The 23306-nt window shown below is 47.2% G+C and overlaps 1 protein-coding gene across 6 annotated transcripts in view; it reads right to left on the reverse strand.

Annotated features, from left to right (window-relative positions):
• Nucleotides 1-23306, reverse strand: part of ARHGAP21 (Rho GTPase activating protein 21) — a 172308-nt gene that overhangs the window by 133497 nt on the left and 15505 nt on the right. For 4 of the 6 annotated variants that reach the window (XM_073677522.1, XM_073677520.1, XM_073677519.1 and 1 more), the window contains exon 1: nt 13174-13316. The exons of the other annotated variants lie outside the window; for them this stretch is intronic. In XM_073677522.1, coding sequence (XP_073533623.1) covers nt 13174-13299 — 126 coding nt within the window. In that variant the 5' untranslated portion in view covers nt 13300-13316. Of the gene's footprint in view, nt 1-13173; nt 13317-23306 lie in introns of those variants that run through there. 6 annotated transcript variants of the gene reach the window in all.

The following is a 23306-nucleotide window of genomic DNA, read 5'->3' on the forward strand; positions in this document are numbered from 1 at the left end:
TCACGCGCCTCAAATCAGAGTGCGACCAAACAGGAAGCGCCATCGGCCTGGTCGCAAGGCCGAGTACCCCCGGGCGCCGCAGTACCAACAGCGCCCTCTACCTCCACTGAGCCACCGGCCTGGTCGCTGGGCCAAGTGACCCCGGGCGCCGCCGTCTTCACGGTGCCCTTTACATTCAGGGTGCCCCAAGCCTGGTCGCAAGGCCTGGTGAACCCGGGCGCCGCCACCAAAACAGCGCCCTCAACGTCCACAGCGCCACACCTGGGTGAAGACCTATTTGCCCAGCACACATGCCCGGATGGGCAGCCCTTTGTGTGGCCACCGGAGTTCCACCATCCCCGACTCCGGAAAGAAAGACCCCTGGATGAGCCCCTAATCCCGGTTCCGGCGCCCTTCAAGATGACCCCGCTCTCGCTGGAGGAAGCGCAGTTTGAGTGGGACCCCGCAGGAGGAGACCTCATCGGGTTCACTCAAGAAACCCGGGCGGCTGCAGCGGAGCGTGCAGAGTGCTGCCGCCAGCAGTTGGAAGCCTTTGACCGAGAAAGAAGAGAGAGGCGGGTCCGCGAGCAGCGGCTGCAAATAAAAAGTGCAGAACAGAAGAGCCGGACCAGGAGGAACCCCCGTGCAGCCCACGGTCCCCGTGCCACCGGGACTGTAATTAAATTCCAGTTGCAGCACGGTTGGGGCTTCATTCGAGATCATCACACCCCCGGCGACGTCTTCGTGACCAGAAGAGATGTCGAGTCCCACCTACCGGAGGGACACAGAGGTCGTGATCTTTACCTGGGTGATGAGGTCACCTTCACCCGGAACCAATGTGCCAAAGGACCCTATGCCCTTCATGTGCACCGACTGACAGAGAAAGAGCTGAGGTGTCAGGAGGAGCAAGAGGACCCGGACGGGTCTGAAGAATACACGGAGGAAGGAGCTGGAGGACGTCGCTACTAAAGTACAGTAGGAGCACTGTAAATAGTTACCCGTGAAGGTACAATAACTGTTACCATTATAGTCCCCGTTGGGACCAGTGAACTGTTCCAGTGTGTCCCATCTCCCCACAGGCTGAGGACTGTGAGCAGCCATCTCTAATCCCACTGGCCGAGGACTGAGAGCGGCCATACCTTCCCTTGTATATAGTTGCGCTTTCTAAGGCGCCCCCTACCGGTTTTATAGGAAACTGTTGTTTTTACTACAAGAGACTGTTGCACTTTACCCGGTCACAAGTTGCACCGTGGCCGGAGGAACAAGAATGTTTACTATGAAAAGTTTTATATGAAAAGTTTTATGATATATATAATGTTTTATATGTTTATGATGTTTTTGAAAGAAAATTTGTATGTTTGTGGATGTTTTTATTCTTTTACAGCCCGAGGACGTGCTGTGATTTACCAGGGGGGAATGTAGAACACTGAGGATTCGGCTGCTACAGGGGTATTACACCTCATGCCAGAGGTGTGGTATTCCACTCCCGGGTAAGGATGGAGTGTGGAACTGAGCTAGTAGGCTGCATGCACTACATACATCCCATTTCCGGGGGACAGAACGACGGTACTCCCACCAGTTTATGTGCAGGTACGACAGCGTCTGTCCCTGGCTGGAGTGGGAGGGGGGGTGGAACATCCCAGTAGTGTAGGGGCAGATAGGGGGAGTAGTCTGGGTAAAGATAGGAGCTCATTGGGTGCTGGTCACCTGAGCTCACACATAGAGGGAGTATATAAGGTGGGCACCATCTTAGAACAGGGTCAGTCAGTCAGTGAGTCTTTAGCCTGAGGAGCAGAGCAGAGGAGCTCAGCCAGGAGGGCTGACAGGGAGCTGTGGCTCCGGCTGGGCCCAGCTCCAGAACAGAGCCTGCTGAGAGAGAGAGAGAGAGAGGAGTGAGAAGGACCCAGAGAGGAAACAAGAAGGAACCCCAAGATCCCAGAATAAGGACAGAAGGGTGAGGGGTTGGCGAACAAGGGTACCGGAACCCAAGCTGGCGGAGGCCAAAGCAAACCTTAGCCAGGAACCGGAGGTCGTGGGCAGGATCTGCCACGACCCTCACCAAATCCACTAGAAAGGCACACCGAGCATAGGGTCAGGGAGCCCAGAGGAGGCTTGACCAACAAGAGACCCGAGGGAGCCGGACATAACTGGATCCCTGGTGGGAAAGGCCAGAGGAAGGGAGAGTCAGAAAGGAGCTCAGGACCACGCTCCAGAATTGCCTGGGGGTTGGCCGAGTCCAGGACCTGGTGGACGCAGCACGGCTCGGGTGGTCACTCAAGGCCAGAGTGACCAAAAGAACATCAGTAAGTAAAAACCCTGAACTGCACCTCCTGACTCTGAGTCTCCTTGCTGCACCTTCACAACCACCATCCTCCACGTCTGACCCCCTGAGGCTATACCCCTCCCGTTGGGGGTTATACTACCACAGCTGCACACACACCACCAGCCTCAGCGGACCATCCTGCAGCGGCGGCCTTTTGACCGCAAATCAACGGGTGGCGTAGTCGACACTAAGAACATCTGCAAGGACTGCCGCACACTGAGTTTGACACCCTGGGCACGGACCGGGTCACAGCCACTCGGAGACTACAACCCCCATCTGATCCGGCTCCGGGTATCCCTAACAACATGGCCCAGGGGGCGCGTCACAAAGATTGAGTCAACTTCTCCCCTTATCTGGTTTCAAGTGTGATTTTCATATTGCCCACACCTGTTCCTTGCCACAGGCGAGTTTGAAAGAGCATCACATGCTTGAAACAAAAGTGTTTACCCACAATTTTGGAAAGGTGCCAACAATTTTTGTCCGGCCCATTTTTTAGGTTGTGTGTAAACTTGTGTCCAATTAGATTTTTATTCTCTTTTTTCGGTTACTCAATATACACAAAGGAAATAAACGTGTGCGCAACAAAACGTGTGCGGTTGCAATAATTTTCTGGGAGAAATAAATCATTTTCTGGAAAAATTTCAAGAGTGCCAACACTTTTGGTGCAATAACTGTAAATGATTATAGCTCTGTCTACAGCAATTCCCTCCTATAGGACATCCTGTAGGAGCACAGCAGTTCTTGTACATACTAATATTACGGAATTACAGGGGCCTACACAGCATAAAGATTCCTATGGGGGACTAGGACATAGGTGCTCAGGCCTTGTTTGTCCCATTCCCTTTGCCATTTGGTGATCACATGTGAAAGAATCTACTATCCAGAGGAACTGCATACTCACAATTGTGGGAAGGAGATGGCATCACATGGTAGAGCCCACCTCTAGTCTTGGCCATTGAGCCCCCTCTTCTATATACACCACTGCTGCATTGTAAGGATTTCCTCAGAGCAGTCCTGCCCCATTATACAGCCATTCCTGCCCATACATGGATGACTTGGATAAATGACCTATTTTCATAAATACATATATACACTGTATATGTATGTATTCAGAGTTATAGGGGTGGCCGGGAACCTAAATTCCGGGACTTAAGACAACCTCATGAACACCCCCAAATCAAGGGACTGCAATCTTCTCCATTGACTACACACACTTGGCTCATCTGTACAGGTAGCCATAGTGTCAGACTGGGGTGCCACCAGTAACCAACTCCAGGGCCCCACTTTTTAGCTACATGCAAATGAGACATTATCCTCACTCAAATTTCTATAGCAATAAACCGTGTAGATTGTTAAATTAATAAAATGCCGCCTTTGTCTGTACATAGTGACTCAAGTATATAGTGCCAAGTACTGCTCATATAAGAGGGTGGTGGCCCACCAGAGGATTCTCCTGTTCTGCTGTGGGCCAGTCCAGTAGCTCAATTTTAACAACATGAATGGGTCTGGGGGACAGATGACATATCTAAAAGGGTAAATTTAATCGAGACCCCTTTAATAGTCTACAGGAGTAATGCAATGCAGTCTCCAGATCTCCTCCTAGTGAGAACTTTTGAAGGTTTGCAAAACACTATTCTCGCTTTCTATATTGTCCTACTACAGTAAACAAGCAAAAGGCAACTGCGGGCTACAGATAAGCAGCGGAGGCCACCGACATCCCGGCTACCAGTCCAGTGACGTTTACACACTGCAGTCTGTGGCTATAAAATACCATTCCTGGCAGGACACCGCAGCTCCCCGCCTGACCAGTCATGTGTCTGGGTAACGTGCCGCAGTTCATGCCATCATCTGCGGGAGCCTTTGAAATCCGGCCTATTTGATTGCTCCAAGGTACATTCCTTTTTATTGCTTAAAAAAAAAAAAAAAAAGTTACTGTCCAGTCAGCAGAATTCACAGCAAAGCGACCCCGCTGCTGAGCAAGAGCGGCCCACCACAGATGGACAGACTGCAAGGATGGAGGAAAACAAGAACAGCCCAGGATTGAGCAACCAGCAGGTTTCCAGCGGTTTTATGTATCCAATTAAAGGAACAAAAGAATTTACATTAAAAAAAAGTTAAATTTAGTTTATAGAAAAGAGGAACCGAACGAGAGCAAAAATGTTCAATTAGAATGTCCGACAATCATGGTCCAAGTACAGAAGAAAAAAAATATCCAAAAAGTGTCTGACCACGTCATAAATCTGACACCTCCATAGAAATAAGGTGACTCATCTGTAACCGTCTCCAAGGAAGAAAACAAAGAGCGATAACACGGCCGATATCTGACATCACACAGTTGTCAGACGATGGATGTGTCTGGGCTTAATGAATAACTGGGGAAACAATGTCTGCTTCTTCCAGGTATGTAACTAGGAGGCGCACAAAGCGTCGGCCGACAACCCCGAGCGCTAATGTCACGTGTATGGTGTGAAGGGATGTGACATGTGCAGAAGCGGCACCGACTCCGCACAACACCCCAGAGCATTCCCCCACATCAATAATCCACTGCAGCCGGTGACGGAGCCTTTACATTTAACTTTTGAAATTTCGACATCCGCAGGATAAGACAGGTGCTAGTTTGTGGAATATTCCGGATCGCCTTGTGCAGTTTTGCTATACAGTGTTCGCTCTGCTGTGACTGCGGCACAACTGCTACATGTTTGGGTGACTGCAGTAACCAAGCCGAATTATTAGAATCTTACTGTACCTGCATTCAAGGGGTATTCCCATCCCAATATGTAATAGTAATAATAATATTAGCAAATACCTAAAATTAGTAATGTAGAATAGTTCTTCTGATTTGCCATGTTGCTTACCCCATGTTCAGGAAATTGCGGTAACTTAGGTATCCATGGTTACACTCAGTGACAGTTATGACCACTAAGAACTGTCTAACCATAGATACCCAAGCCACTGCAATGCCCTGCACATGGGGTAAGCGTCAGAAATGTAGTATAGTTCTTTTGATTAGCTATGTCACTTACCCCATGTGCAGTTCATTGCAGTGGCTTAAGCATCTATAGTTAGACTGCTCTTAGTGGTCATAACTGTCATTGAGTGTAACCATGGATACCCAAGTTACTCCAATGCCCTGAACATGGGGTAAGCAACATGGCAAATCAGAAGAACTATACTAAATTTCTAATTGGAGGTATTTGCCATTATTACACCTACTACATATTGGCATAGGATCTTCGAGATGGGAATACCCTTTAAATTATCATTAATAGCATCATCAGACAGTTGATTTACTCCTTAAAAAAAACCCTGTTTATGAATATCCGAGGGGGTCCCTTGCTAGAGATCACCCGTTATGGAGCCAGAATGGAGAGGTTCACACTTTTATAATACAAGATCGGATCATCTGAGCGTCTGTCATGTAATACGTTTCCCCAAAAGCGTCGGCTGCAGCGGAAATAGCAAAGTCATGGCATCTCCAGGCACCCGCTGTCTGCTGGCGGCACTGGGGTCATCGCACAGGTAAATCTTTCAAAGTGGGCGCCTCTGAATATACATCCTCCTGAAGTACGACTTTCCATACTCTACAGATTCCTCACCAACAGTGTCCTGAAGTTTTCTACATGCTTCACGCCAAAAATAAATACCATAAAAATAATAAGACGATCAGAAATATACAATTCACTTTTTCCCTAATGATAGAAGGGGTTGTCGATCTTTGAGGACAATTGTTTTTTTTTTCTTGAATACATGCAATTGCGGCCAAAATAATTTTTGCAATTGGGTTTTTAATTAAAAATGTTGCACAGTTTGCCTTGTACAGCAGCTGCGTTGTATTGTGCTGCTGGCTGCAAAGTGAGTTAAGTAAGAGTAACTCTCTTATCTGTCTTTTTCTGAGCTCCTCTAAGATGATTTATGACTACATCAAAGTTGATTGTGCTGGGAAGCAAAGAGCCTGTAAAAGCCAAATGGCGCAAACGTTTTAATAACATCCAATTGCAATTTACTATAGCGCCATTTATTCCATGCACTTTACATGTGAAAAGGGGTATACATAGCAAACAATATGTACAATAAGCTTAGACAATAGAAGTCGCTGACTGGTAGAGGAGGAGAGCGGACCCTGCCTGTGAGGGCTCAATCTACAAGGGATGGGTGAGGATACAGTAGGGGAGGGTAGTGTTATTATCCCCAAAAACACATTTAAGAAAAAAAAAATGGTGTCCTTATAAATGTGCAAGCACTGTAATGTCGAGGACTCACTAGAAGCACTGGAGGTGGGCACCAGCGCGGGGATCTGATTGGAAGCGAATACTTGGCAGATTAGGGCCAGATGACTTGTTTACTGAGAAGATTATTAGAAAGGCTTCAGTGAAAAGATAATTAAGCACAAAATTCACCCACGACTACAGATTTGGACGCACTGACATGTGGTATGGGAGGAGAATCACACATTTACTCATAGGACAGCAATCAGATCGGCCTCCAGTTCTAACAGGATTATTACTCCCAACATGTTAAAAATCGAAAAACATCCAATTACAACCCGACTAGCTCTGGGTTTTACAGAATTTCCGTAAAACTAGCATGTTAAAAAAAAAGGCACCATGGATAAATGAGACTTCAAAATAAGTGACAACTTGTTTTAACTAGAAAAATGTCCCAAGTCTTCAGCTTCTAGCCGGGCAACATTACACTTTATATTACAGGCCTGCACCGGATTATCAGACTTTCTGGATGACAGGCATTTCCCTATGCATGTGACATATATGTGTGAACCAGCCGGGCTCAGTAGGAGCAAGTCCAAATGTGCTGGTTGGTTCTGCATTGCAGCAGATTCTGCACCACCTCCCTGAAGAGTGTGTGAATCATCCAGGCAGTAACGGCTGGGAGCGCTCCCTGCATCCAGTGTGTGGGTATAAGTGTGTGTGCGCGCGGATATGTATGTGCATGTATGTATGTGAGCGTGGGTATGTAAGCTTGCATGTGCGTGCACATTTATGTAGGATATAGGCTGTGCATATTTATACATGGCGAATAAAGATTATTCAGCTCAGAATTTAAAGTATGTAATATAGTCACATATACTTTTATTACTATCAAAGTTTCATTGATTTCCTGCTGTCCGCACCGGTCCAGGAGCAGAGCGGCTTTATTTCCATATTGGGTTGAACATAGGAGGTTCTTGTATTGGTGCATGACTCGAGATGAGCGGATCAACTCACAGGACTCTGGTCCAGGTCAGTGGTAAATGGCGGCTAGACGGGAGGTCCAGGAATCTCTTACCCTTGGATTAGCCAGGGCTGGTGCCATGTCACGTGTTTGTCACATCACACAGATGACGTGGCACCAGCCCTGACACACCTTTTGGCATCCCCGATGCAGCCTCCTGGACCTCCCGTCCAGCTGCCAGGTACCACTGACCTGGACCAACGTCCCGCAAATCGATCTGCTCATCTCTGCTCATGACCAGCGCCATGTATGAAGGGGCTCATTTCAATAGTTAAGCCAGCCCCCTCCTGTATCTATAAAGGGGGTTGGGTTTAGCTATAGAAAATAGCTAGTCAGCCCCTTTAAACACAGCCCCGACGATATGCCAACAAAGGAAACACTCCTACAGTAAAGCGCTGAGGTGAGCCTTTGAGACGCCACCATATTGGGATAATAAAGGAATATTAGTCAACATCTTTCCGCAGCTGGAGAGCCCCTTTAATGTAATGCCTGTAGGGAGGTGAACAATCCTATAAACGAGCGGCGCACAGCACATTAATATTCCATTGTAACAAGCTTTACCGAGTAGTTGTGTTTTTACTCTGCAAATTAGTCCTAGGAAGAAAAGCATTTTGAGAAGCCGCAGGTATCACTGGCGGATACCAGAGTAATACCCGGCCGAATACTCTGCCCGTTAATTGCTGCATTCACCGTAAAAAGCCTGGGCTGACTTAATGCTGCCTAATTACTTCCTGGCTGCAGCGATGGAACGGACCTGCAGGAATGGGATGGGATGAGCAAGCAGATTGTGAACATAATGGCTTTAACACAAATATAACCCATGGCAAGAGGCCACAGTATATAGAAGCATAAGAGGGCGTCTACAGACCGCCACGATCAATACCGCCGACAGAGGCAAACACTTTACTTCTCCCTGCACTTATATGGCCAACCACAAAACTTAAAGGGGTATTCCCATCTCCAAGACCCTATCCCAACATGTAGTAGGTGTAAAATAAAATTCACAAATACCTAAAATTTGAAATGTCGAATAGTTCTTCTGATTCGCTATGTCGCTTACCCCATGTGAAGGGCATTGCAGTTGTTTAGGCATCCGTGGTGATGACCACTAAAGACTAACTTACTATATGAATGGTCATAACCATGGATACCTAATGTACTGCAATGCCCTGCACATGGGGTAAGCAACATAGAAATGCAGTCTAGTTCTACTGATGCGCTAACTGGAGGTAATTGCTAATATTATTACACCCACTACATATTGGGATAGGATCTATGAGATGGGAATACCCTTTAAGCGTCATCTAGAAAAAAATGGCTTCCGGTCATCACCTTTAAATGCCCATTCACTGAGCAATGGGTAAATTGGTCCCCAGATTTAAAATCTGAAAAACATTTTTCATAAAACCTACTAGAACTGAAAACAGGGGTTTTATCTTGTAGAAAAAGGCTATAAGGAGCATGTTCCTCTCTGGAGGACCTGTCCTCTCAGACACTGGCAATCCATTGATTTTAATGGACACTGTAATGCTTAATTTCACCTGTGGTGGCGCTGCATGGAAACTGAACACAATGCTCAATTTCCCCAAAGTTTACAGCTCATAGGGACCTAGTTAACTGGGCATTATGTGATTATTTATGCAAGAAACCAACAGGTCAGGTAGTTCAAAGTGGAGAACTTTTAAGGATCGGCAATCAAGCTGACAACCCATTTAAAAAAGGACAGATGACTATTGGATAGGTTGGGGTACAAAATCCAGCACCCCTACCGATCAGTGGGTTATAGCACTCACTGCAGCCAGATGTACAAAGCCAAATCATCACAGCGCCTTCAGAGCAGTGGCTGCTTTCTGGTACTGCAGCAGTGCTCCTATTCACTTCAGTGGGAGAGTACCTGCAGTACTTAAGAACAACCACTAGTGTACAGATCTGTGCTGTTCCGGTTCTGTATACTCAGTGCCGGAAGTGCAAATAGCTGATTAGTGTGGGGCGCAGGTGATCGTCCCACTAGACTGATATTGATGACCACTTCATTTATTCTAGCGTTTTACATTTTTTTGTTTTTTCCTCCGCACTTTTTTTTAGTGTTTTTCTTGGTGTCTTCTGGGCGTCTTGAGCTTTCCCATTGACTTTTTATACAAAGTATAGGGGTGCTCTCTTCTTTTAGCAGCTTGGTGTCTTTGGAAATCAGCAGCTGTTAAAAAAGTCACAATATATGAACTGCAAGTGATTTTTACATAAAAATGCAGATGTTCATTCTTTCTAGTTTTAGTTAGCACTTTTCAGAGTTGAAAAAGCCGATGTGTGCACATGCCCTTAGGAGGGTGCTCCCCACCTGCAATGAACCATTATTGCTTTTTACATGTCGTCCTGTGGACCTTCAAGACTCAACTCTGCCATTGCCATGTTCACACAAGCACCGAATCATGACATTGCTAAAGCCTATAAAACAGACGTAAAGTGTAGAGAAAAATGCCACATTCATAGCTGTTCGGACAGCCATTTCTCCTGGCCATATAAACAGGCATACTCAGCTGAGTGTGTCACGGGGCCCGCCGCCGCCTGGGCCAAGCACATCTAGGGGGGGGGGGGGACCCGCCGCCTGGGCCACGCACATCTAGAGGGGGGGGGACCCGCCGCCGCCTGGGCCACGCACATCTAGAGGGGGGCCCGCCGCCGCCTGGGCCACGCACATCTAGGGGGGGGGCCGCCGCCGCCGCCTGGGCCACGCACATCTAGAGGGGGGCCCGCCGCCGCCTGGGCCACGCACATCTAGGGGGGGGCCGCCGCCGCCTGGGCCACGCACATCTAGGGGGGGGCCCCGCCGCCGCCTGGGCCACGCACATCTAGGGGGGGGCCCCGCCGCCGCCTGGGCCACGCACATCTAGGGGGGGGGGCCCCGCCGCCGCCTGGGCCACGCACATCTAGAGAGAGGGGCCCGCCGCCGCCTGCGCCACGCACATCTAGGGGGGGCCCGCCGCCGCCTGCGCCACGCACATCTAGGGGGGGCCCGCCGCCGCCTGCGCCACGCACATCTAGGGGGGGCCCGCCGCCGCCTGCGCCACGCACATCTAGGGGGGGCCCGCCGCCGCCTGCGCCACGCACATCTAGGGGGGGCCCGCCGCCGCCTGCGCCACGCACATCTAGGGGGGGCCCGCCGCCGCCTGCGCCACGCACATCTAGGGGGGGCCCGCCGCCGCCTGCGCCACGCACATCTAGGGGGGGCCCACCGCCGCCTGCGCCATGCACATCTAGGGGGGGCCCGTCGCCGCCTGCGCCATGCACATCTGGGGGGGGTGGGGGGCCGCCGCCTGGGCCACGCACATCTAGGGGACCCGCAGAGAAAATTGACAGGTGCGGATGAATTATCTAATGTATGGATGGCCTTTAAGTGTTTTCCATGAAAGAGAGATCGAAGTTATAAAGCAAGTATATGAAGCAATATAACAATGGTGGCCATAGTTGTGGCCACTGTTGGGGCTATACCCCTTATAATGGCCACAGTCTGGAAGGAAACCTAGACCGTCATCCACCATAAGTTTACTGCAAAAAAAATAAAAAATTATAGCGAACAGTATAAGTGAGTTTGCAGTGACCTTCTGTATAGAAAAGTGAAATTTGCTCGGATAAAACTAACTACAGAGGCAGAACAGCCAAAATAACACTTCTAACCTCCGCCATGTGAATGGGGTCCTATGGCAACATTAGAGAATACCCAGAGAAAAGCCAAAAGCCCTCGGTGTATACTTTTGGCTACATGAGCGAACTCATTTCCACTGATCAGATCAATGGAAGAACATGAGTAACCTACAGACATGAGAACAGATGAAGAGTTAAAAAAAAAACCCATCCAAATAGCCTTATAAAAGGTAATCCCATTATCCGAGTGTTACCAGGATTTCTAGCTTTATGTAAATAAATCGTAATTACTGTATAATTAACAGCCAGGTAACTTCCTAATATAATTTGCTTTCCAAGATCTCGGTTTGAGGTCGGTGACTAAACGCCTCCCTGTACACCTGATACTCTGACAGATACAAGTGTATCCAGTCCGGACTCCACAACAGCGGAGGCTGTATACACTGCATCAGTGTGACCTGCGTGGATACCTGGGTTGTATACACTGCATCAGTGTGACCTGCGTGGATACCTGGGTTGTATACACTGCATCAGTGTGACCTGCGTGGATACCTGGGTTGTATACACTGCATCAGTGTGACCTGCGTGGATACCTGGGTTGTATACACTGCATCAGTGTGACCTGCGTGGATACCTGGGTTGTATACACTGCATCAGTGTGACCTGCGTGGATACCTGGGTTGTATACACTGCATCAGTGTGACCTGCGTGGATACCTGGGTTGTATACACTGTATCAATGTGACCTGCGTGGATACCTGGGTTGTATACACTGCATCAGTGTGACCTGCGTGGATACCTGGGTTGTATACACTGCATCAGTGTGACCTGCGTGGATACCTGGGTTGTATACACTGCATCAGTGTGACCTGCGTGGATACCTGGGTTGTATACACTGCATCAGTGTGACCTGCGTGGATACCTGGGTTGTATACACTGCATCAGTGTGACCTGCATGGATACCTGGGTTGTATACACTGCATCAGTGTGACCTGCGTGGATACCTGGGTTGTATACACTGCATCAGTGTGACCTGCGTGGATACCTGGGTTGTATACACTGCATCAGTGTGACCTGCGTGGATACCTGGGTTGTATACACTGCATCAGTGTGACCTGCGTGGATACCTGGGTTGTATACACTGCATCAGTGTGACCTGCATGGATACCTGGGTTGTATACACTGCATCAGTGTGACCTGCGTGGATACCTGGGTTGTATACACTGCATCAGTGTGACCTGCGTGGATACCTGGGTTGTATACACTGCATCAGTGTGACCTGCGTGGATACCTGGGTTGTATACACTGCATCAGTGTGACCTGCGTGGATACCTGGGTTGTATACACTGTATCAGTGTGACCTGCGTGGATACCTGGGTTGTATACACTTGTATCCACCTCTCGGACATTAGTCTCGCTCGCTCTACTGGATAAGGCACAGACAAGGTTTACTGAAAAGTTCAACTTTATATTTTTTTGTTTCCGTTCCTCATTCTCAATCTCCATAAAAGAGAAGCTTCTCGGTTGAGATTCTGAAAATAAGGAATGGAAACAAAAAAATAGCATAGAAGTTGAACTTTTCAATAAACCTTGTCTAGAAATCCCCTTACAATCCATTTTCCTAGTGACTGCAGTATTTCCCACGTACACGAGACACAAGCTTAGCCGAAACTAGAAGAGCACCTACTGTCGCCAGCCGAACATGGACCTCGGAGGAGCCCCATGTAATCATCGACTGCGAGCACTGCAGGACGCCGAGCGCTCTGCATAGGAAACTCCTTACAATGTAAGGATGAAAAGAACGGCAGGCTACACCGCAGCTCTAATGCAAGAGCAATAATGCGTGACATTAAGTATTGTCATAGTCCCCGCCATCCCGGCCAGGTAAACAGCGCTGCCGTCATCTCGTCTGATTCAGCACTATGACTATCTGCAGCAGTCCTACACAGTCGTGAAGGTCATCGATGCCGGGGGATATGCCCGTCCGACCCGCCGCACACTGACCTGGTTGCCCCAAGCACAGTACAGGTTGCAGAGCAGCTTCCAGTTGGGGTTGAGCATACAGTCGAGTATCCCGAACTGGGCCATGCTTCCCCTACCACGCAGCGAGCATCTCTGACTCTGGAACATCAGACAAGAGAGCGATGCAGAGACCTTCCTCTTCCCCAACTCTGGCCACTCAGCGAGAAGATTGCAGCAGCAAAAGCCAAACACTTTACCAATCAGAGAGCGCAGGATCCTACAAACACAGAGAGAAGTCTGTGCTGCGGGATGGTGCAGCTGAGTCACAACTATTCGGATCACTCACAGCCAGGATACCGCGGAGGTAGCAGAGCTGGGTTTGTCGTTCAGCTTAATTTAAAGGAAAAGCAGATCTTAACAAAAAATATGACACAGCAGCCATCATGTCCGTAGGATCTGCAGTCTTGTGGGGCAGCAAATACTTATGTGGGTTAAATACAGGTATTAAAGGGGTTGTCCAGGATCAGTGGGGGGGGGGGGGGGTCAACACCCGGCAGCCCCACTGATCAGCTTTATACAGCTCCCCCCTATCTCTGATGCCGCGGCTCAGCTTCCATTCTCTCCAATAGGAACAGTAGTAGAGAACGACAACCGCACAGTGAATGGAGCCGGAATCCAGCCCTATACACCATGTATATCCGGCAGCTGCGGGAGGTGCAAAAAGGTGATGGCTGGGGTCACCCCCACCAGGAGAATATTGGAAGACCCCAACAATATACAAGTCCTGGACAACACCGTCAAGCTCTATGGGCATGAGCAGTAGAGACTCCGGACAGATACACATAAAGCCCCCGTACAACCACAGTCCCAGGGATCTCTGCAAAAGGTTAAGTCAGAGAAGAATCTTAAAAGAACCCCAATTACAAGGCCTCTTAAGGAGACCGTTCAAATTGACCCAAAAGCTACATTACCAAAAGTCCCTTGTGTAAAATCTGTTCTGTAAAGCTTCCAAGACCTCTGCTCCACTCACTTCTATGGGGACTGATTACTCCCTAGAGCATTGGTCAGACATGTGCTCCATTTACACAGGCGATGGGGGTCCAAAAATGATCTGACAGACGTTGAGACCATTCCATCAATGTGGCACCATCTACAAAACAATCTCCTATATGTAACAAGGGGGCTGAAAAGTCAGCCCCTCCATTCAATATTCAAAGTCCAAGAATGGTCACCTTAGATGTTATCCTAGGTATAAAGTGAAATTATATAAAGCCCCAGATCACCGTGTATACCGGCCCCGTTCACTTCTGCATCAGTTACGTCAGGTCTACTGACCAGTGCCTATCATGCAACAGGTATTAAAGACAAGATATCTGCACCCCCCTTCTGATATGGAAACAAGCAGAGATGGAATACCCCATAAATACTCTATAGATTTGACCTGCAAATTTCAGTGCAAAATATAAACTGTTAATAGGCGAGCCAATCCTGAGTGATGATTTACCTTCACCCGGGCAAACAAGGGTGCAGCCAGCAGATCTTGGCTTTCCTCACTTGGGGCGGTTATAAATGACTGGCGCTCCTGTGCCAACAGCGGCCACGGCATCAAAGGAAAAGGACACCGAAACGCCGGCCGATCACTGCACATTGATATATAATGTTCTCCAAGAGCGGGTGCTGGGAAGAAACATCTGTAAGAGCGATGCTTGGTATAAGGGTTAAGGTTTATTGGGGGTCATTCTGAGTGGGCTTGCAATCTTTGGATTTTTTGCACTTTTTTTTTTTTTTTTTTTTTTTTTAAAGCCCATCACCCCTTTGATTGCTCCGACCCATGCCGTGCCTCTAGTCCTGGCCTATTGCATGCATAGTGCGGTATGTGACATCTAAGGTCCAAGCCTCCGGGGCATTTTGCAGCTTCACACCCAAGTATTAACCCTAATTCCACAAGTCACTAATGTTTGGAGTCTTACATCACATTAGCAAGAAGTTGTGAGGCTTCTCATAAATCCGCCCCCTCTACAACATGGTCCTGGCCATAGTCCACAATAGCCGGGCTTTGAGGGTTTTCTCCTTTCATCAGTCTTCACCCAACAGGCAAGAAAAAATCCCGGAGCTTTACAACCCTCCCAGGATGTCCACCACTGCACAAGTGACAAACGTTACCGCTGCAACCAATCAGCGAGCTCAGCGGCTCATCACATGTGCATTAGCAGAGCTCTGCGATTGGCTGCAGTGCTGTCCATGTGACATAACCACTGCAGCTAAACAGACAGAGAACAATGGGGCAGGGGAGGGCAAGAAAGTGCAGTTTGTTTTGTTAATTCTTACAAAAGTTTAGTAAAACTTAACTGTAGTTTGGTGAAATGTAACAACTTCTTATAATGCAGCTCTGCCCAGATTAAAATGACTGGCAAATATTGGCCTTTGGGTCATTGTGGGGGCTTCACCATAGATATTCGATGCTTCTGAGGGGGCTCAAACCAGATTCCCTGCTCCCCAGCCATGTCTACAAGGAAGATGAACAAAGTGGTTGCAAGTTCCTCCTGGTGCCATTTAAGGGTCTCATACATAAGGTTGGCGGACCCCTTGATCGGCTGACTGCTCTCTATTAACCCCCTTAAATACTATGATCGGCCGAGCGTGCATGTGCCCCCCCCCACCCATACACACATTAAATGGTTGGCCGTTCCCATCCAAATCAAAACAAGTGACAGATTTATCCAGAGCTGGAGAGTGATGTGTGCACAGATCATACATGTATAACCCGCCTGCGAATAATGATGGCAGAAGGCGGCCAGGACCGATCAGAGAAGCCCGGGAAGAATTCCTGCTCCAGAAGAATCTACAAATCACCGAGGCAGAAGAAAGAAAATCTGCATTTTAATAACACGGTAGAGCAAATGGTTCCTCAATTACAAGCTATTCATTTCCAGGGCTCAAATTAGTTAATTTATGACTTCAGTACACAAACAATCCCGAAAAAGCACAAAAGCTCCGGAGGAAGGCGGCCAGCGGGCGTATTATGGAAACATCGCCGCCTCCGCAATCCCTACATGTAACATTCACCTTAATCTTTTTTGATATTTTCAACCGCAAAGCCCCAAAACTACAACTCCCAGCATGCTGGGAGCTGTAACTCTGCAAAACACCAGACCACTGCTAAATAGTACACCGGTCTTTTATTGCTCAGCGCACAATTCTAGCACAGCCTCTCCCCGCTGCAGAATCTTCAGGTTCAAGAAAATTCCAGGAGCTTGAAATGAGGAGGGGGGGGCAACTCCAACACTGAAAGAACAAGAAAAACACCAAATATATATGGTTTATTTAATAGTTAAAAAATATAAAATAAATATATATTTATATTAAATATATTTTTTTTTTTAATCGCTATGGTGAGACCCCTTTCTTCTGAACTATAAAGGGCACGATTTTTCTAAGATGACCTGACATTATATAAACTTTTTTAGGATACATATGTTTTGATCACTTTGTATTGCATTTTTCTGCAGAATATTCATGAGCTCCGCCCCCACCACTGATTGGCAGCTTTCTGCCTATGCAGTGTACACAGAAAGCTGTCTGTGCTATGGGCGCGGTTATACAGCGCTCAGAGAACTGCTGGATCTGCAGCAGAGAAAAGCAGAAATTTATCAAAAATGACAGGAAGCAGCTCAGTAAGTGACACATTGCTGGAATCAGGGTCTCTACATCATGCTGCTTTCAGAAAGGGTAGAAAAAAAACAACCTTTGTGTGTGGAAAATCTGCATTTAACAGTTCAAGCAAAGTGGATGTTATTTTATGAAATCTCACACCCACTGTGAATTTAAAGGTGATGCAGGTTTTTTTGTCCGTTATTTCCCTATAGGGTTCTATAGGGAGCCCGTATTAAAAAAAAAAATGTAAAAAAAAAAAAAAGGCAGCAAAAACCGCAATATTCAGAGCAGACGGCTTTTGCATATTTTAGTGGAGAGACCTGCAGAAAAAAAGAATAATGTCTGGCCTGAATGTTTTAGAGGGTCTCCCTTGTCCCTGGAGCATCATACCGGTGGTGTCCCCTCTTGTATAAGGACTGGGGGGGTATCGGCCTCTTCTGCCCCTCGCACTTCACAGGGGATGACAGAAGCTGGATTACTTGGAGCCCATTTTGCATAGCACCTTCTCCCAAGCAGTCGCCCCCTGGAGCTTCAGAGCTGCAGCTCACAATGTGCCGTCACCTCTGAATGTGGATTCTTATCCCACAGCTCAGACTTGCAAATTGCCCCCCACCCCTCCAATTCCCATACTGATGTCCTACCGCTTTAACCCCAGCGGGCGGCTTCCCGAGGCGGCAGAATAAGCGCCGCTACAGACAGTCACAAGTTTGGGAAAGGAAAAAAAAAAAAAAAGGAGCAGATGGTGAGAATAGTAATAAACTCAATAGATCTCTATTTTAGCATATTCCACCCTCCGCTGCCAAGAACATTTATTTGTGAACTGCTGTCAGATTCTCAATGAATGCGCTGCAGGAAAGAAAGATGCTCGGACCCCTCCAAGTCCGGCACAATCCCCCAGTGACTCAGGAACATCAGGTCCGTGCCCGCTCTCGGCCAGTTGGCAGCGGGTACAGGGTGCAATGCCAGGAATCAATGGTGTCCAACATGTTGTGCCCAAAGCACCTGCTTCTAGAAAACATGGCAATACACAAGCAAATGGGCTTCACCGGCTCAACGTGGCACCCTCACAGGGCAGATGAGTATGTGACCGTGTCGAGTTGTTTTTTTTTTGGCATCACCCAAAGCGACCTCTAAGCTCATTCACCAACGTGGTCTCCAGCTGATGTCACGGCAAAAATCTCAGCCGTGCAAACTATGTATTTGTACAGACACATGTAATGTGAACCAGGCAGTGTCACGATGTGGAGATGGCTTTTACTTTCCACGAACCTCTGGGTTTGGGAAACTTCTGAACATTCAATGGAGAATATTAAAAAAATAAATAAAAAAAAAATAAAACTGTAAATGCCCCGTGTTCAGACCAGGCAGAGAAGCAGTGCATGTATGGGTGCTGCAGGGGAATTGTAACCCTCTGGCACATTCTGTTAAAGGGAACCAGTCAACTGGTTATTGGACTATAAACCAACACAACATTATTGGGCTCTTTAACTAAATTCATGTTCACACAGATATTCAGGACAACACTGCACTTTTGGTCACAAAAGAACTTAACATGTTTTTCTCACATGGATTTACATACAGAAAATCCACAACATAACAGTAACTGCAACGTAGAGGAGATCCAACAAAACCTTATCTACATGTTGCTGAAAATGTCGGTAGAAATAGAGGTGTGGTGCGGATTTTTTAAATCTCCAGCATGTCGGATCTTCGGTATGTGCACACAACATCTTTCTCTCGGGAAACGCAGCAGGTTCTCCTGTGAGCAAGAGGCTCCAGGACAGGTTGGTGGTTTTTGTCCTGAAGTACCTTTTTTGGTTGTTTTCGGGGTGCTCGTTCAATGTTTTAGGCTACATGCCATTTTTCTAGCGTATTTGGATAGTCTTTTCTACTGCGGTTTTCTTGTGGGGTATTTTTTTCTCCATTCAACAATGCTCATTCAAGCTCCATTCACATAGGCAACTTTTGGCCACCTTCATTTACCATCAATCCCGTGAGTAGGTGCTAATGGACAACCTATGTAACCTTTCGAGCACTGGAAACGGCTACTGTAGAGTCCTCACAGTGAGGGTCTGTACATGTCGATAGACAGTGTGCATGAACTGGGCCCGTCCTTAATATACAGGACTGTTGGACATGGTCACTTTTTCCGCTAGGACAATGGTTATAAGAATTGACTGCACCATAAAACAGTTCATCTGTCCACCACACAGGCTGGAGAGCGGAAGTTCGTAAGTGATGAAACTAACAAAAGGGCTTATTCTGAGCACTTGGTGGTTTTGTAAAACCAGATGTTTCCTTTCAAGGTCGACCACAATTTACATATTCTGGTTAGACCTTCTGAACAGGAGACTTGGTGAACTGTGAGACGTCCCGAGAACAATGCTCTCGAGTGCATCTCTGTAGTTATGGCTGACAAAACACTTCCACCTCCTGTAGGATTCCCGGAAGAATCATCGGGATGGATTTAGAAACCCCATATGGGAAATCCAAGAGGATTGGTTGGGTCCTGGTCATCGTTATTCAGATGTAAGGACTCGCGCTCAAGCACCAGGAGAAGCCATCATCCCGGACGGACGTACCATGAACCAAGCCTAAAACAAGTGTCTACATGAAAGGCATGTGCTGGAGAATTCGGAAGGACATGGTGGTCCTAGAACTGGGGAGGGGGTTAGAGTCAACAAGACCCCCACTGTGCACAAGCCCTATTAGGGAATATGTCAGAGGGGGTCCCCGCTCCTTAGGACCTCGGCTGATATTAAAGGGAATGTCCATTCTTCTTAACAGGTAAATTTCTCCAAAAATGATATATACTCACCTCCCTGACCAGCGCCGCTGCTGTCTTCCAGCCGCTGATTAGCCGCAGCGTTCACACTTCCATTGAATGCAACTGTGAAGGCTGCAGCCCATCAGCTATGCACGCGTTAAGCATTTCCTGCAGACATTTCTGCATCAAAAACGCGGCATAAAAAACAAGAGTTTGCCATGGTTGTGATATGTTGTTCCCCATTTACTAGAATGGGTGAAAAGTGCTGGAAGAATTGACATGCCCAAGTCACAAAATCTGCAGAGGGGGGAAAAAAAAAAAAAAAAAAGCAACATGGGCATGAGATTTCAGGAATCTCATTCACTCTGCTAGAACATTAAAATGCTGCGTTTTCGTGAGAAAAAAAAATGCACCGTGTGAACATATCCTTACTCCACAATACATTAGATGATGTTACCATGCAGACTTGCTGCAGACATTTCTGCCACTATCCCATTCATCTGAATGCAACTTGCAGAAATCCAAGCACACGCTGCAAAAACAACCCCATTCACTTGTACTGGAAATGTCTGCAGAAAATCTGTAGCGGGGGAATAGATCATTAGTCTCAGGAGCGGACAGATCATTGGTGCAATCTGTGAATCCGAACAGGAGCTCAAGAGGTAAAGGATCATCTACCACCTACAAATAAGCAAGCAGGTCCCATTACAGACAGTGTTCTCTACAGTCTGCAGATATCGGTGGCAAAAAATGATAAATTACATAAAAAAGAAAAAAATCATAAAAGTAACACCAACATACGGTGCTGCCCTCATAATTTAAGCCACGTGCTTTCCGTAAAGGGTTCGCCTGTCAATCATAGGTCTTATGTATGGAGTGGAGTTAACAAATGTCATTTTTAATAGAGTCAATTTAATTAACAGAAAAGATCAGAAGGCGACATTTGCAATTACATCTGCAGATGAGTAGATGATGGTTTATTAGGACTGGAGACTCAATAAAAACATTAAAGCCATTGAGAGACGAGTCGTGTACTGATGGGAGGCGTCCGGCGTTCTTCACAGCCATGTCTACGCCTTATAGAAGAGCACAGGCCAGTCCTGAAATTCTGACGCCCAGGTTACACGGCTAATTAAAAACATTAGTAAATGCAGAGCGGCCGTCGTCCTAAATCGCCACCACCTCTGGTCCACCACACAAATTAGCTTCAATAGTTCTGAATTGCAATGAAACGTACAAGCCGTAGTCCGGCGCGGCACTGACCATGCTTTTGTAAATGTGACCACCACCCTAAAGACACAGGATGGCAACCAGCTCCTAAAAATCACAACAGTGACAACCATACAAATGCACCGATTTTCAGAATGTATACGACCTTCTATAGGTGCCAAGGTTTGCGGATGAAGGTGGAATCTAGATTCCCTATCAGTTTGTCTTTGGGGTGTGGGAGGAAACCTGAGAACCCGTGGGAAACCCACGCAAATACGGGGAGAACATACAAACTCCTTGCAGATGTTGTCCTTGGTGGGATTTGAACCCAGGACCCCAGCGCTGCAAAGCAACAGTGCTAACCACTGAGCCACCGTGCTGCATAGTGAGTATGTGCAACCACTACTATAGACAGTGTATGGAATGAAAGCGAGAATGTGACACGGAAATATAAGCAAAAATGGGGAGAACAAACTCCTTGGTGGGATTTGACTCCAGCACTGCCAACAACTAGGCCACCACGTTTCCCAGAATCCAACGCTTGCTTGTCTAACCCCTTTTCCTGTGATTAGCGCACCTTGAGAACTCAGTTACACAGGACAATAATGGCACAACCCCACAACAATCTCCAGCACGGACATAAATTATCTAAGAATTACTAGGTGGGTATGAATAATCGTCCTGTCTGGAAACACTATTGTCCCATTGTCTCTCCGGCATGAGGGGAACATTCCTGCACCCTCGTATCATTCAGTATTAATCCTAATTCCATAGACACATAGCTAAACACACCAAAATGGTTCACTGAAAAGGGAGAAAAAAAAATAGATATCTGTAAAGTGTTGAGGAACAGAACTTTATAGTAAAAGCTGAATAGTAAAACCAGGAGACAAATCATCAAACCTACAAGAAAAGTGATGCAAGTATAGTCATTTCATGGATTATATCCTCAGGGATGAACAAACCCCATGGAAATCAGTGACACTATTCTATTCTATAGTGATCCCATTCTTAGAAGAAAAGATGGCTGAACCAGACCCCGGGGAGGGGGCCTCCACACAAAGGATGTCGGTGGAGAGAAGGACCAGACATGTTGAATTTCAATACTGATCTTTTTGATCTCCGTGGAGGTATGCTGGCATCAGAAGTCGACTACAGCTTACTCAACCCCCACCCTGCACAGATAACACATGCACGCTCAGTGAAACTGAGCATGCATATGTATGGGGAAGAGGGGGTCAGGAGCTGGACAGATCAAAGGTGTACTGGTGCTGCACTCCTGTGGTCCGAGAGACCATGAATGGTGCAAATGTTCGACCTTTATGCCACTCAAATGGGAGACTCCAGAGCCTCGCTCTCAGGATCGGTGGGCTACATGGGGCAGGACCCTCACGATCAACACATTATCACCTAGCCTGTGGATTGGTCACATTCATAACATCTCCACCTCCATGTGGTCTCAAGTCCTTCTCAAATATGAAGGTGTTCCCGCCAACCTCAGACATGCCTATACTGATTTAGTCCCTATGGTTAAGTTTGGCCTAAAACTCTTCTGAGTCCAGAAACTACATAAAAAGCACAAAATTGGAGCTTTAATTCAAGAGGTGAAACAAAGCCATAATCCAGTGACGCACATTTCCATCTAACGGCCTCACATCCCTCTCTACAAAAGACTACATTTCTGGAAAATCCATAAAAAAAATTTAGCAGCTGGTTCCAAGGAGTTGATTCCAATGTACTTTGGACAGAGGTAGACTTCTCCAGCAGGTCATGAATATCGCTCACATAAAGCGCTACCCTCCGCCGTGGAGCATAATGTCACCTGATTACAATTAGACTATTATTTCTGTAAGTGATATGTAGGTCAGTCACAGCGTTAGGGAAACCGGAGTGTAAAAATACAAGGTTATGTTACTTACATTATGCATATAAAGCATCCCCAGAACGTTCCCAGTTTACCGACCTTATGGTTGAGATTACGATCTGCTAATAGGGAAAAAGAAGAAATAACTAGAGTTTAAAATGGAGTGTCCCAACTTCAAAAGTTATTTAGACACAGCATAGGTGAAAATTTGTTGATCGCTGGGGGTCCGCCAAATGGCAGCTTCACCTATCCCGAGGACTAGGTCCTAAATTCCTGTTGTCTATGGGACGTCTGGAAGTAAAGTGCGGCCACTGGTACACTCTAAAGGGGCATTTTACAGCTCCATTCTATGGATAAGTGGGGGGGCTTAACAGTTGGACCTACAGGGTAGGTGGCCGATAATTTGCCCAACTGGCAGTAACTCTTTGGTACCATTTCTAAAAAGCTTTGAAACTGTAAGAGGATCACACTAACACTCACCCCCCCATTATAAAGATACTCGGTCAAGTGGGCATGCATGGGGAATAAGCCACTAGCAGGCACCTTTGTTGGCGGCTTACCCCCACAGATTTAGGATCTGTTAAAACCCAACATACTTTATCATTCTCACCTCCAACATCTTCTAATGGGTGGGAAGATCCATAACACCCCCCACACACATTAGTTTCCAGGTACCACTGA

The sequence above is a fragment of the Phyllobates terribilis genome, unplaced genomic scaffold, assembly GCF_046119375.1.
Source record: "Phyllobates terribilis strain yellow unplaced genomic scaffold, ASM4611937v1 Scaffold_4__5_contigs__length_816908805, whole genome shotgun sequence".
NCBI classification, from domain to species: domain Eukaryota; kingdom Metazoa; phylum Chordata; class Amphibia; order Anura; family Dendrobatidae; genus Phyllobates; species Phyllobates terribilis.